General features: G+C 37.0%; 2 protein-coding genes across 2 annotated transcripts in view; one reads left to right on the forward strand and one right to left on the reverse strand.

Moving 5' to 3' along the window:
• The first annotated feature begins 209 nt into the window (after positions 1–209).
• On the forward strand, positions 210–11,387 carry LOC116992218 (transthyretin-like). The gene is made up of 4 exons (XM_033051625.2): positions 210–570; positions 3,504–3,634; positions 6,132–6,267; positions 7,979–11,387. The coding sequence occupies exons 1-4, from the start codon at positions 502–504 to the stop codon at positions 8,084–8,086; spliced, it is 444 nt and encodes a 147-aa protein (XP_032907516.1). The 5' UTR covers positions 210–501; the 3' UTR covers positions 8,087–11,387.
• The window catches only part of B4GALT6 (beta-1,4-galactosyltransferase 6), a 31,026-nt gene continuing 27,213 nt past the window's right edge, over positions 9,361–13,173 (reverse strand). The window contains exon 9 of the mRNA XM_033051601.2: positions 9,361–12,947. Within this exon, the coding sequence (XP_032907492.1) occupies positions 12,800–12,947 (148 nt within the window). The 3' untranslated portion in view covers positions 9,361–12,799. The remainder of the gene's footprint in view (positions 12,948–13,173) is intronic.

The following is a 13,173-nucleotide window of genomic DNA, read 5'->3' on the forward strand; positions in this document are numbered from 1 at the left end:
AGGGAATGTGTAAGATAAGGAAATAGCCCACAAATTATCCACCTACTTTCTATTAGAGGTGGAGAGGAGAGTGACACAGAGAGAAATGTCTCAATATATAAGCATGGGTGACCCAAACCAAGCCATAATCACAGAGAATTTCTCACTGAAATTGCTGAGTTGACATAAAATTTGTATTTGTCTCAGTTATATGAGGACAATGCACCATTATTCCTCAATAAACAGAGAAATTTAAAACAGAATAGACATTTCTTGCAAGAAAATTGACACAGTAGTTGAACTAGGCAATGTTCACAATATTTCCATGGACAAGGATAGAAAATACTTATTTTCAGAGACAAGCTTCATGTTTGGATAGGTTACTTATTTTCTCATTGTTTACTAAGTAAATAGTATGAATCTACGTGTTGAAAGTCATAGGGGTTTCAGAGGCCTTGATATAAAAATCACAGCTTCCACCAGTTTCTGCTTGCTGACACAGACTTCCTAGTGGTAGGCAAAATGGCTTTTCATTCTGTATTTCTGGTTTTCTTAGCTGGCCTGGCACTTCGCTCTGAAGCTGCACCACCGGTAAGTATCTTGGGACTGAAGTCCTTCTACTGATGTAGTCCCAATTATTTTCTTTTATTATTTTTTAATTGGAGTAAGCAAAAAAAATATATATAGAGAGAATATATAATATTCTATTTTTTATTACTGTTTTGCTTTTATATTATGTGTGAGGAAAAGCGAGTGACCTTTTTGTTCACTGTTGGAGAAGTACTGATTGTAATTCTCTGCTGCTGCTCTTTTCTGGTCCTTTTTTTCTCCTTCACTAGTGATCAGTGAGAGGACTTTATGGGTAGAGAAGTAGCGCTTGTCAGTAGACATATTAGACACAGCAACTAGATGAAAAACAACATAAGACAAGAAAGGAAAAACTACCATATTCACTAGACTAAAACCCTTGATCATTCACAACATAATGAACAATCTGTGCCATGAGGAATTTAATCTCCTGTTGCAAAATCCATGCTGGAGAAAGGCCTTCTATAGACCGCTGCCTTACTGCTCTACCCACTGCAGCTTCATCCCATGTAAGTAAAGAACAGAGCTAAAGTCAGGATTCTTCTTCCAGAGGGTTCATTTATCACAGGAAAGCAAGCTAAAGACTCAGATGCTTCAGCTTGAAATTTTCCTACAACAGCCTTGTCTCTCTGATGGCTTGAGAGGCTACCTGGAACTAAAGCTAGACAATGTTAAAGGAATAAAGTAGGTATTTACTAAAAGGCCTTCAAAGGATACACCTTGGGCAGTACAACAACCCAGCCACGGCTCCACCCAAGATGGACAGTGTGTCATGGGTTTTCACACTTTTATAAGTTTTGGTCCATTTACATATTGGGGTTAATTGTTCAATTATAGTTCCAGGTTCTGAAGTTCCATCCTCACAGTTTGCTCTCCTCAATTCGCTGTTGTTTACACTTTTTGGGCTGAAGCTGCAATGGTGTACCTAGTTCTCAGGATGGAGAAGGATTGTTTTGTCTGACTAAACTGTGAAGAGAACTTGCTAACACTGTATATGAAGTTCAGAGTCACAAACCAATGCAGTACACAATCTGAAAAAATAAAAGCTAAAACTTAAGGCGTCATCTCTCTCCTCAACTCCCCATTTTTCCTCTCAACTCTGACCTTTGGGAAAATAATACCTGACTCATATTGTTGAGGAATTAGACTTTCATTGAACTCCAAGAGTGTAAAAGTCAGGAAAATCAGCAGCAGCAGTGCAGCCCTTCTTGCCAAGGCCTCACAAGTAACACCAGTGAGGAGCCCCTGCATTCCAGAAAAGGAATCTGGGCATACAGGCAGTATAGCTGCATCCTGGTACATTGGTATGATACTAGGCAGGGTTCCTCGCCCATGGAACATCCCAGATTGCAAGAGGCCATGAAAGAGAGGGGTCTTAATTTTTAACCATCTACATAGCAATTCATTTTACAGTGATTAAATGGATATCAATGACTGCTATTTTGAGATCATCCCTGATTAGCACATTTTACAAAGCTCTGTTTTCTCACTCTTCATCTGCAGAACAAGGTAAGGTCAAAGCCCTGATCCAGCTCTATTTTTGAAAAGGTAAAACATCAGGATATAATCACTACTCGTGATAAATATGTTGGGATGAAACTATCCTGTATTTGAAGGAAGGTTTTCCTCTCCTGTCCTTATGTAGCTGCCTGGGTTGACAAATTTGTTTCAACATGCTGTTAGGAGAGAATCTGTATGTGGTGCTTATCATGCTTACAGCAGAACTGTAACTCTGTGATAATTCAGAGAGATAATTCTATGGCAACAAGATATCAGAGGCTCTCAAATCCAGAAAGCTTTGCTCAAATTGCCAGCCCAAAATACAGAGGAAGAGTTGGCAGATTTTTAAACATTCCTACTACCTCTGAGGATGTAATTATTTCCTGTTGAGGCCACAATTTAGTTACAACTTCATGCTGGAGATGATGTGTTAGCTAAGCCATACCAAGGGAAAAATAGAAGCGTGGTCTCACAGCTGCAGTGCCTCTCTGGTGCCCAACAGCACCTGAAATCTTCCTTCCTGGCTCCAACATATCCAGCCCCTAGAAAGTTTCAGATTACAGTAATTTCACAAATACAAGCCGCATCATTTTGACTAAGATTTGGCTCCCAAACCGGAAATGCGGCTAATACTCAGGAGCGGCTAATATGTGAATAATTTTCTGACATTTACAACCTCAGAAATGCCAGCCAGAGTGCCGAGCCAAGCAGCTGCAAAGTCGGCATTTTACAATTGTTACAAATTGTTACTCTGTTGCACCACGGGTGGAGCCTGGCTCCCTGCAGGCAGCACGGGGGGCGCGGGGAGAGAGGAGGGAGAGCTCTCTCTTTCCCTCCTCTGCCGCAGCCCGGGGGAGAGACGGGGGGGTCCCGTGCCGCCATTGCCGTGGCCCGGGGAGGAGGCGGGGGGCTCCGTCCCTGCCCGCCGCCGCAGGAGCGGGGGGCTCCGTCCCTGCCTGCCACCATGGGGCAGCGCCGGGCCAGGGCGAGCGAGCCCAGTGGCAGCGGCGGCCGGCCCCAAGTGGCCCCACCGAGCAGCAGTGCCAGGCTGGGCCACCCGGCCCCATCGGCAGCCCCGAGCCGGCCGAGCCTGCACAACCTGAGCTGAGCCAGCAAACCCCGCCCTGCCGCGGTTCTGTTACTATTTGGCAACTTTGTTGCACGCGGATCCTCGCTGCGAACAACAGAGCGGCTTATACTCGGGTGCAGCTTATTTATGGACAAAAAACAAAATGTTTGCCAACACCCAGAGATGCGGCTTATACTCAGTGCGGCTTGTATTCGTGAAATTACTGTATGTGTCCTCAGCACAAAGCAATCCTCTCATGGAGAATATGGTCTCTACTGTAGATCTGAAGAATAATATTCCTTACTTCTTTTTGATGCACCATCACTTACCCTTCTTGCAACATAAAAACCCTCTCTTCCTATTGCAGCACCCTTTTGATCCCAAGTATCCTCTTTTCGTAAAAGTTGTGGATTCAGTCCGAGGAAGTCCAGCTTCAAACGTTCCAGTTAAATTATATAAAGAATCTGCAGAAGGATCTTGGGAACTCTTAAGTTCAAAGTAAGTCACGGTAAAATAACGAGTGGAAGATGGGAAAGGCAGTGGGAAGAAGACAAATAGTTGAAAGACCAATTCTATGTTCTCTAAAGTGAGATGTCTGTTTTGCTCAGTGGAAAGATAACATACAATTAAATTAACTTGCTGCAGACTGTCTTTTAAATGCACTACAGTTTCAAATGCCAAAATGGTTTTATAGTGTTTCATAATTCCTATGAACACAAGAAAGTATTTTAAGCTATCCTTTAATTCAGTCATCACTTCTCTTTAATTTTATTGCAAAGGTCTATATTACCTTTGAGTACCCGGCAATCAACTGCTGCACTGTTACCAGAAGAATCAGACAGACTCTTACATTTTGAAACCAAGACTCTGGTTGAGAATCCTACCTTTATTGGCCATTTTCCATCTTTCTAAATGGATTTTCATTTCTTACAACACCACTGTTTTAAAAAGAAACTGTTTTGAACATATAACACATCATATTTGATAGCCTTCTTTACTTCAAGGTAAAGGACTTAGCCAAAAGCAGAAAATTTGGGGATAAATCTTTCTCACCTTCTCCCCCACAGAGAAGGAATCATATTTCAAATAACAAAAAAGAATCTCCAGATATATACATATTACTATGTCTCTTAAAAAACATGATTGTAGAATTTAAAATGCAGATTACTTTTTAAAATTGCCCTCTATTTTAGTATATATTAACATTTTAAAAAATAAAAAATCCATTTTTATTTATAGTCTGAAATTAAATTGGAAGAATTCTTAAGGGATACACAGAATGAGCATTCTTTATACACCAGGCAATATTCAACTTCCACACTAAGCTCCTCATGCTAGATGCCAAGTCTCACCTGAGATCTTTCCAGGCAGGCTAACAGTCGATTTCACCTCAAAAAATTAGTGAGAAAGGGCTCTCAAGGGCTAAAGCTGGCATAGCCCATGAACTTCAAATAGGAAATTCCAGACTCAGATGCATTTCTAGAAATTCCAGCAGAAACTGTTTGTATGGCTCTTTGGTGTCGTGGAGCAGTGGGCTGGCACAAGCAACACTGCTCCCATGTGTCCTTGAAAAATAGAGGTACAGTGAAGGCCATGTACTTGTACAATGTGGGAAAACAATCTATTCATGTTGTACCACTTAAATTGCCTCACACCCCAAGTGAAAAGACAATTTCACACATATTCTATCACTGTAAATGCGTGACATTTTCCAGTAAGTGTTCAGTTCACATATCTTCATTTCTGAGCTTGGAGACTCTATATAAAGATAATCATAACAGCCGGATGTTGAGTGAAGTCTTAAAAACACATTTAACATTTGAAACAAGGAGCAAGAGAACCTCAAGATAAGGTAAGCAAAAGTCATGCTAATATTAAATCAACCTCTCCTGACTTGACAATTTATAAATAATTGAATGCTAGCAAGAGGTCCTGTAACAAGTGTTCTCAATCAAAGATGCATTTGGTACTATCTGAAAAAGATTATTAGAGAAGTGACCAGTTATCTAGCAATGATCAATCTATGACAAAGAAAAAGAGGTAATTGAATGAATATAAAACTTCTGGTAACTGACTACAGAACATCTTGTCAGACATAAATGGTATTCTATATTTTATTTTCTAAGTTACATGAAAAAACAAATCCTAAGTAATGCATTGCACAATGACATTATTGTTCTCTGCATGTAATTAGAATAAAATATGTTCCAAAAAAGGTTGGCACCTACCTAATAATAAAAAAAAACTCCTAGTATTATAAAACCTATTTCACAAAAAGGTATGTCTAAAAAGGGACTTGTCTGAGAGACAGCATTCAATATTGCTTCTGGACCCCTAAATCGGTTGGTGTTCAAAGATGTATAGCTTCATACATCTAGTAGTAGAGCTTTAGATGACACTGATAGTATCTTCAAATCAAACAAACCCACCTGTTTGTTGAGGCCCATGCAAACCACAAGGAATTCCATGAGGTTACCCTGCTAGCTTACCTATGGTCATTTCAAAGAGCAGAATTTCTAACAGCTAAATGTAAACAATATTTACACTGATAAAACAACCCAATACATTTGAAAAAGAAAGAAAACCATGGAAAAACCAGGACAGTTGACCCTACTCAGCAGCACAGTGAGTGCATCATAGAGCTTCCACATTGCTTACAGCAGTGGTGAAGTTCTCCCTCTGAGTGGGTTCATTTAATTAACTCCAAGACCCTGCCAAGAGTCTGTGAACAATAATGCCAGTTTTTGGCTCATCCCCAAACAAACCATGCGGAGTTAGTGAGATGGCAGGCAGCCATCTGCTGTGGTCACTGTAGAAGTGGCAAATGTCAAGATAAGCTCTGAGGCATCCATAATACAGATGGACATAAGCCATTCCAGATCAACAGAAATATTCATCCTATTACTAAAGCCACACATCACTCAAGTTCAATCGCTAAAATCTTTCTCAGGCTTTTAACCAAACTATAAAACTGTGTTCTTCTACCATTACACAGACAAACCAATGACAAAGGAGGCCTTCCAGAGCTTACAACTAAAGAACAATTTGTAGCAGGGTTATACAAGCTTGAGTTTGATACAGCCTCTTACTGGAAGAGTCTGGGCTTGAATCCCTTCCACCACCATGCTGATGTGAGTATTCTTTTTTTTCCTCTACTTCAGTTGCAAAGAATAAAGATACTTAGTATGTGTGGACTTCAGTTACTAACTGCATAGGTTGAACTTTATTTTCACTTTAAAATATTTTCACATTTACACTTTAAATCCACAATCTCAAAGCTTTGTAGCAACGTATTTATAACAGAACCTAGTTACTAGCTCCCCGGTAAGTCTCAAAGCTCCTAGATGTATTATATATGGAGAGGTTTTCCATCCTTCTACCTCTACTTAAGCCCATGATTGCTTTTGTGATTATTCTAAGCATTTGAGGGACAACAAGTGGAGTACTTGGTGCAGTCCCCTTGGAAAAGCATGTATCTGCCTTTTGCAGACAGTATTTGCATGGCTACAGACAAAGTTCATTATTTAGATTTTTAAAGACAACAAAAGTATGTACTATGTTACGGATGCTTGGAGCCCCAGTTTACAACAGAAAAAAAGAAAAGGTACATGTCTCTTTGATTTGCATGGGACAAATAAATCTCTTGGAGGAAGGTGTCCCAAACCAGCTAAAAAGTGAAGCCTGCTGAAGGATTTGATACTCCTTGGGGACTGTCTCCTTCCCCTCAACAGCATTAGTGTTTTCCTACAACCTTTCAGTGGCAGCAGTTCTATATTAGTTTCTTGTTGGGCGGTGACAGATCTGCTCAGCTCTGTTCCTTATCTCCATGGTGAAAAGGTGGCAAACACCTGGATTAAATTTTCTGTCTTCCTGAAACAAATGAAAGATGACATTCTTATACTGGAAAATAATGTTAATGCTGAATAGCCTTGCCTTCTGTGGGAACTGAAATAAAAAAGGGAAGATGAAAGATTTACAGCAGGCAAGTAAATTGATTGTGTATCAAGATAATGGTTGACTGGAAATTAATTTAATCTACAGTGCAGGAGCCTTCTTTCTTAAAAATAAACCTCACTAGGGAGAACATTTTGCTCAGTTCACTGGTTGTTTCATGAATCTTTTTTATTAATGTTGAAAGGAGCACAAGCTGCACATCACAGAGTACTATTAAAATGTCTATTTTAAAAGCTGACACCTCTCATCTCACAACACAAAGTAATGTATTATGTGGAGTGAGAAATCAAAGGACAGGATGTGCTGGTCAGGAGATGTTAATAGGGCTGTGATAGATCATTCATATGTAAGGTTATTATGACATGGCCAAATAACTAATGCAGTCCTTCTCTAAATACTAGATTTTTAAGTAGAACTAAAGAAACTCATTGTTTTATACTCTGGCCTCATGATAGCTAGTGTAGCACTGTTTAATTCTGTTTCATAAAGTGCAGAACATTGTAAGAGAAACAAAGGCATTCCAACTCTTGAAAGAATGGGCAAATGGGCTAGCTTTTTTTCTTTTTTTAATAAAGAAAAACAATGGGTTCATAGTGGACCTTCATAAGGGAGCAATAAGGAATCAAGAAAAAAAGTCTTGCTGTTATTTATGAGTATTGAGAAGAAAATGCCAATTTGGATAATAAATAAATTGAATAAAGTCTTACATAATGTGATATTTATATTTTTAACTAAGGGTATTTAATCAGTGGAGAAACTGTGTTACAGGCAGTCACAGTTCAGAGTGAGAATATTTTGGAAGTTTCCTGTGAAGTTACATACAATGATCACAATGGCTCCATCTAGGTTTTTATCTAGAGATCTCATATTTGTTTTTTCTTTTTCCAGGTGGTGTTCACAGCCAATGATGCTGGTAATAGGCATTACAAGATTGTTGTTGTGCTTAGTCCTTTCTCTTATTCAACTACAGCAGTTGTTAGTGAGCCAGTGGAATAGAAGCTGACATTAAGCATGAAAATTCAGTTGTGTAAATTAAAATTTTAATAAATGATAAGAACTTGGTATCTGACTGTATTAACAGCTTTAGATTTCATAGTAAATCACTAACAGTAAGTTTTTTATTCACTTTGTTAACTTTAGGAAGAAAATTTATTGACTTCGTTTTCAAATACTCTTCTGAATACAAGTATTCTGCATTTCTGTATTGTCAATATTGCCCTTCTGAGTAAAAGTTTAGGATTTGAAAAAAACACATGAACTTTCAGAAAAAAAATGTATTGAAATTCCATTATGGGGACTCAAGAATAAACCGAAATCTTCCATGAAGTTGATAAACCAAATTTCTTCTTGCAAAGGAATTGAACAAAACACATCTATGAAAGGTGTCTCATGAAAAGTAAGCAGACAGAAAATACAATCCACCACTACCATCTCCTATGTTTTATTAATGAAGCTCACAACAGATGATGTCTCATGGGATTACTTACTCAGGGCCCCACATAATTATCAGACAAACTCACCTCTCAATTCTGATTTTGGAGACATAGAATTGAAAGCAGGTAAAGGTGACAGCATTGTAGAACTGCATTTAAAGATGCTAAGCGCACTACACATACTTAAAATTCCTTCCTTCCTGTTTTCCAATATATCATAACTGGTGACACTTTCAAGGACAGACCAGAAGCCAGTGTTTCAGAAAAGTACATTGCCCAAATATGCCTGAAGAAGCTTATTCATGTATTTGCAGAAAATTCTTCAAATATTGTCCCCAGTTAAAGTACTCCCCAGAATTACTTGCATACCTCAAACTATCAGACACTTTTATAGTAGCTGTAACATGCAAATAAAAATAAGGATAACTGATGAATCCTGAGAAAATCACTTTCCTATTTAATGCCAGGAGAAATGTGGATTAATCCTTCTATTCCCATTCTAGTAATCCCTATATAGGAAAGAACCATTAGGAGATTCAACAGAATAGCAACCCTGACTTGGAAAAGTGTGCAAGGTTGAGTCACTTAGCCTAATAAAACCTAAAAAAAAATTAAAAAGATGCTGAAAGCCTATAAACACACAGAAAGGGAAAACATCCTGCTAGCCTAAGCAGCCTAAGCCTTGACCCCATCACAGCCAAACCTGATGCATTTGGATACGTGTGTCTTTTCTTTTTACTTTGGGGTACTGAGCATTAGAATAACGAGCATTTTGTCTAGAAACAAAAAGTAAAAATGATAACTTTTCCACAGACTCTCAGAATAAACAAACCAACACAATCTTTAGAACATTATATTTCATAAAAGACAATGATAAAAAAGTACAAACATTTTCATGAACAACAAAAAAACCCAAAACTATGATAGTACACAGGAAATTAATTCCCAGCATTTGCTTCAGTGCATTTTTTTCATTAAGCCTATCTTACATACCTCTACAAATAAAATAATCTTAAGTACACTTCCACTTGCTGATATGCAATGGATCCTTTTAATTTTTTAAAATAGTTGGCTCATTAGTAACCCACTACAACAATTAGTAAACATAACAATAGAAAAATAGAGTGGCAAGATCCAAGAGAAAGGACATTTTGCACTTGCTTTTCAATACAATGCCTATTTGCAAAATGGACTTTATATTTTTACATACTCCTACTTAAATTTGAAATACAGAAAATGGGCTTGAGAATAACTTAGCATATTAACCAGATTCTGCTCTTAATATTTCTGTAATATTTTCACTTGCTAATCTGTAAGACCTTCAGAATCTTGTAAAATACTCCCTTCTTCTCCCTCCATGTCACTCCTTGAAGACGTCTCTTATTTGCCTAGTCAGCAATGCAAAAGCCAATGTGACTGGCTTCTCTCTACATTTTACAAGAACCATGAAATTATCAAAAGGAATGTGCACAACACTTAGTTCTGCATCGTATTTATTTTGTTTGAAGGCACTGTCTATGTTAAAATTCACTACAGAAGAGTACTGAGTTCAAGCAGGTAGTATACAAACACTATTTTGATGTAATTTAAGGTGGCAACTTCTAAAACTTCTCAACAAAATGATAAAAGGTATTTAAACAAGAGTGTTGGTCAACAATTCATAATTTAACATCCATCATTTTGGGGCACCAAAATGTAAACTTTTTAAGAACTCAGCTATATGTCACAATCCATTCACATATTGGTTTAAACACATTTTTCTAGGACCATACATGATCAATCACTTAAAGCTGTAAAGTTATATTAGTCCAGCCACAGCATATGTGTAATATAATATGTATATATGTAAGGATATATACATATATATGCATTAGATTTTCTTTTTTAATTGCACATAAATTTCACAGAATGCCTAAGAGATGGGCACAAAAGCATGCTGCAGAAAACAGTACAGACCTATGGTACCAAAAGATATTTCATAATCATAGGTGTGAAATTGTAGGTGAACCTGTACTGAAAACCAGAAATCACTTCAAAATTACATGAGGGATTAAAAAATTTATTCAACTGTTCCTAAAGGACTGTATTAGCCTGCTATGAAATAAGACTAATTGTATTTGAAGATATAATTGTTCGTACTGTGTATTATCTCTGCTTTCTCCATATGCTTCAGAATGTTCTATACACCCACTTATAGAAAAATCTATCAGGAGGTGAGCAAAACACTTAAGCATGCTTTTGAAGGGTGTTTTCATCACTTTATGCTTTTAGGTATTTTTCATTGTATTACATCATTCCTAAAGCATATTAGATTAACTGATAGATATTAAGGTAATTCCAGTATGGCATAAAAAATCCCTTACAATTGTTCTGAACTATCAAATTAAATAATAATATTTCTACTAAATATTTGGATGCCTACAGCTAAGCTCATAACATTACTGAAGGATGGCTAAGGGCAACATTTTGCTGCTGGGATGCCAAAGAAATAACAAGTGTTTATGGCAAACAAACTTAAAATATACAAAGCACCACATTATCTGAGGCAGTAATTCAGGAAACCAACATATAGTAATGACTCAAAGTTAGGATTCTTTGTCAACACTCTTACAGAACACTCTATGGATAAAAAATCCTTATTATATATACTGCTTTCCATTCTTTATGGGAGCAGAAGTCAGTCTTTGGTTCCTAAAGAGCTGAGTAACTGACAAACAAAACAGTTTAGTATATCTTGGTCACTATATTTGCGTTAACATAGAAAATAAATGACCCGGTCCTTTTCCTTTGTATTAACAAGCAATGTAAAAAAATATAAGGAAAGATAATAATGCTTAGCAGTGGGATACTTCTAGGTAGCATAACATTACAAGCAAAGAGAAAATAAGAAGATAAGGAAAGAGGCTAGTTATTCCTACATTTAACACCACAAAAATAGAGAAACAGGACCAATCCTTAGACGGACTGTGCAACCTCAATCTCATTGACAGTCATTGACTTGAGGATCCTCAGTGCATCATAGAAGCACTCAGCACTCTACCAGAATAGGCCCTTAAATAGCTATATTGAATAATATATTAGGAGTGGAATTTTAAAAAGCACTTGGGATTGACCTGCTTTCTGTTCTGCTTATGTCATCACCATCCTCATCAGCAGAACAGTGCGGCCAACATAGTGCTTCTGAAAATCCCACACTGCAAGCATTTGAACTATTAGAACTATGTTTTATTATTCTCTTAAAAATCTAACTGTAATATTCTTCCAGTGAAGACACATTTTTGGCTCTTCTGATTTTGGAGGAATAAAAGTGCTGTTTACAAGAATTTAAAAAATTAAAAAAAAAAAAAGAACAATACCAAAATACTGTACGCACCCAGACACATCATTTTAGGCATTAAAATCCCTGACATTGAACACTAGTGGCACACTTGGAAACAGTTAAGAGTTCCTGTAGATCATAATATGCAACAACTGCAAGATTTTCTGTAATACACATGCAATATGCATATAAATACAATTCAGATGGCAGGCAGGGTATCATACAATTTTGCTGGCAATAAATAAAATTAAAAGCTTTCTTTCTAGCAGGGTCATATAAGAAATTACTTTTCTATATAGATATGCAGGAGGCCTAGAGCTCAAAACTAGTATAACAGTTTACAGTCATAGCTGGCCAACAATTAATATTTCCTTCATTTCACATAAGGTATAACCTTTTTATAAGCATACTTACATTTTACACTTGTTCTTTCATGCTAATAAAAACATTCCTATAGAATTCAAATGAGAGCACACTCAAATACATACTGAAGCATAAAATATTGAACAACTGAAAAGCAATGTACACACATTAATTTACATCACATATTTACAAAACACATTTTAAAAAGAAACAAAAGCATTCATTTAAATATGAGGAGGGGCAGTTTAGTATAAAAAATTTCTGGAAGAGGCCTCTCTCCTTACTTCCAGAGAAGCTACAAGTCTGTTTTCTGCAGTTTATTTAGTTGAGTAGTTAAGATAGAGAGTGTGAAGAATGAAGGCTTGAACAGTAGTCTCATGCTGTAAACATCTGAGTGGTAGCTGCTGGCTTTTCTTTCAGAACAAAATGCATGGTACATACAATCACTTCTCATCCCAAATATCATCAGTTGGTCAAAAAATGCTAATTCTAAGCTGTTGTTTGTTGGGGTTTTTTTTTTGTTTTACAGTGTTTATCAGTAGCTTCCAGTGTTAAAAGTTTATTCTGGTGGGATATCTTGCCATTCCACTTCCATCAATAGTCTCTAACAGGAGCGAGTTCTGGTATGAGATTAACAGTTATATTTTTATACAACTTACTGACAAGTATTTTAGGAGTATATACCAAATTGTTCAATCCATCAATATACTGACGTTCTCTGGAATACCTCAGAAGTTTGTATCTGCAGAAGGAGTTGGAAGAAGAAAAATGAGAAAGATTTGCAAGAAACAATTCAGTTGATGATAGACATGATACTGTGACAGTCATTTAATTTTGAAGCATACCTTAAATTCTGAAACTACTTTGAAATTACCAAATAACCTACCTTAGGTTTAAAAGCAAGATTTTAAAGATTTTTAATGCAGTTAGATTTTATACAAGTTAACATTGAGACAAAATAACAATGG

Source organism: Catharus ustulatus, chromosome 1, assembly GCF_009819885.2.
Source record: "Catharus ustulatus isolate bCatUst1 chromosome 1, bCatUst1.pri.v2, whole genome shotgun sequence".
NCBI classification, from domain to species: domain Eukaryota; kingdom Metazoa; phylum Chordata; class Aves; order Passeriformes; family Turdidae; genus Catharus; species Catharus ustulatus.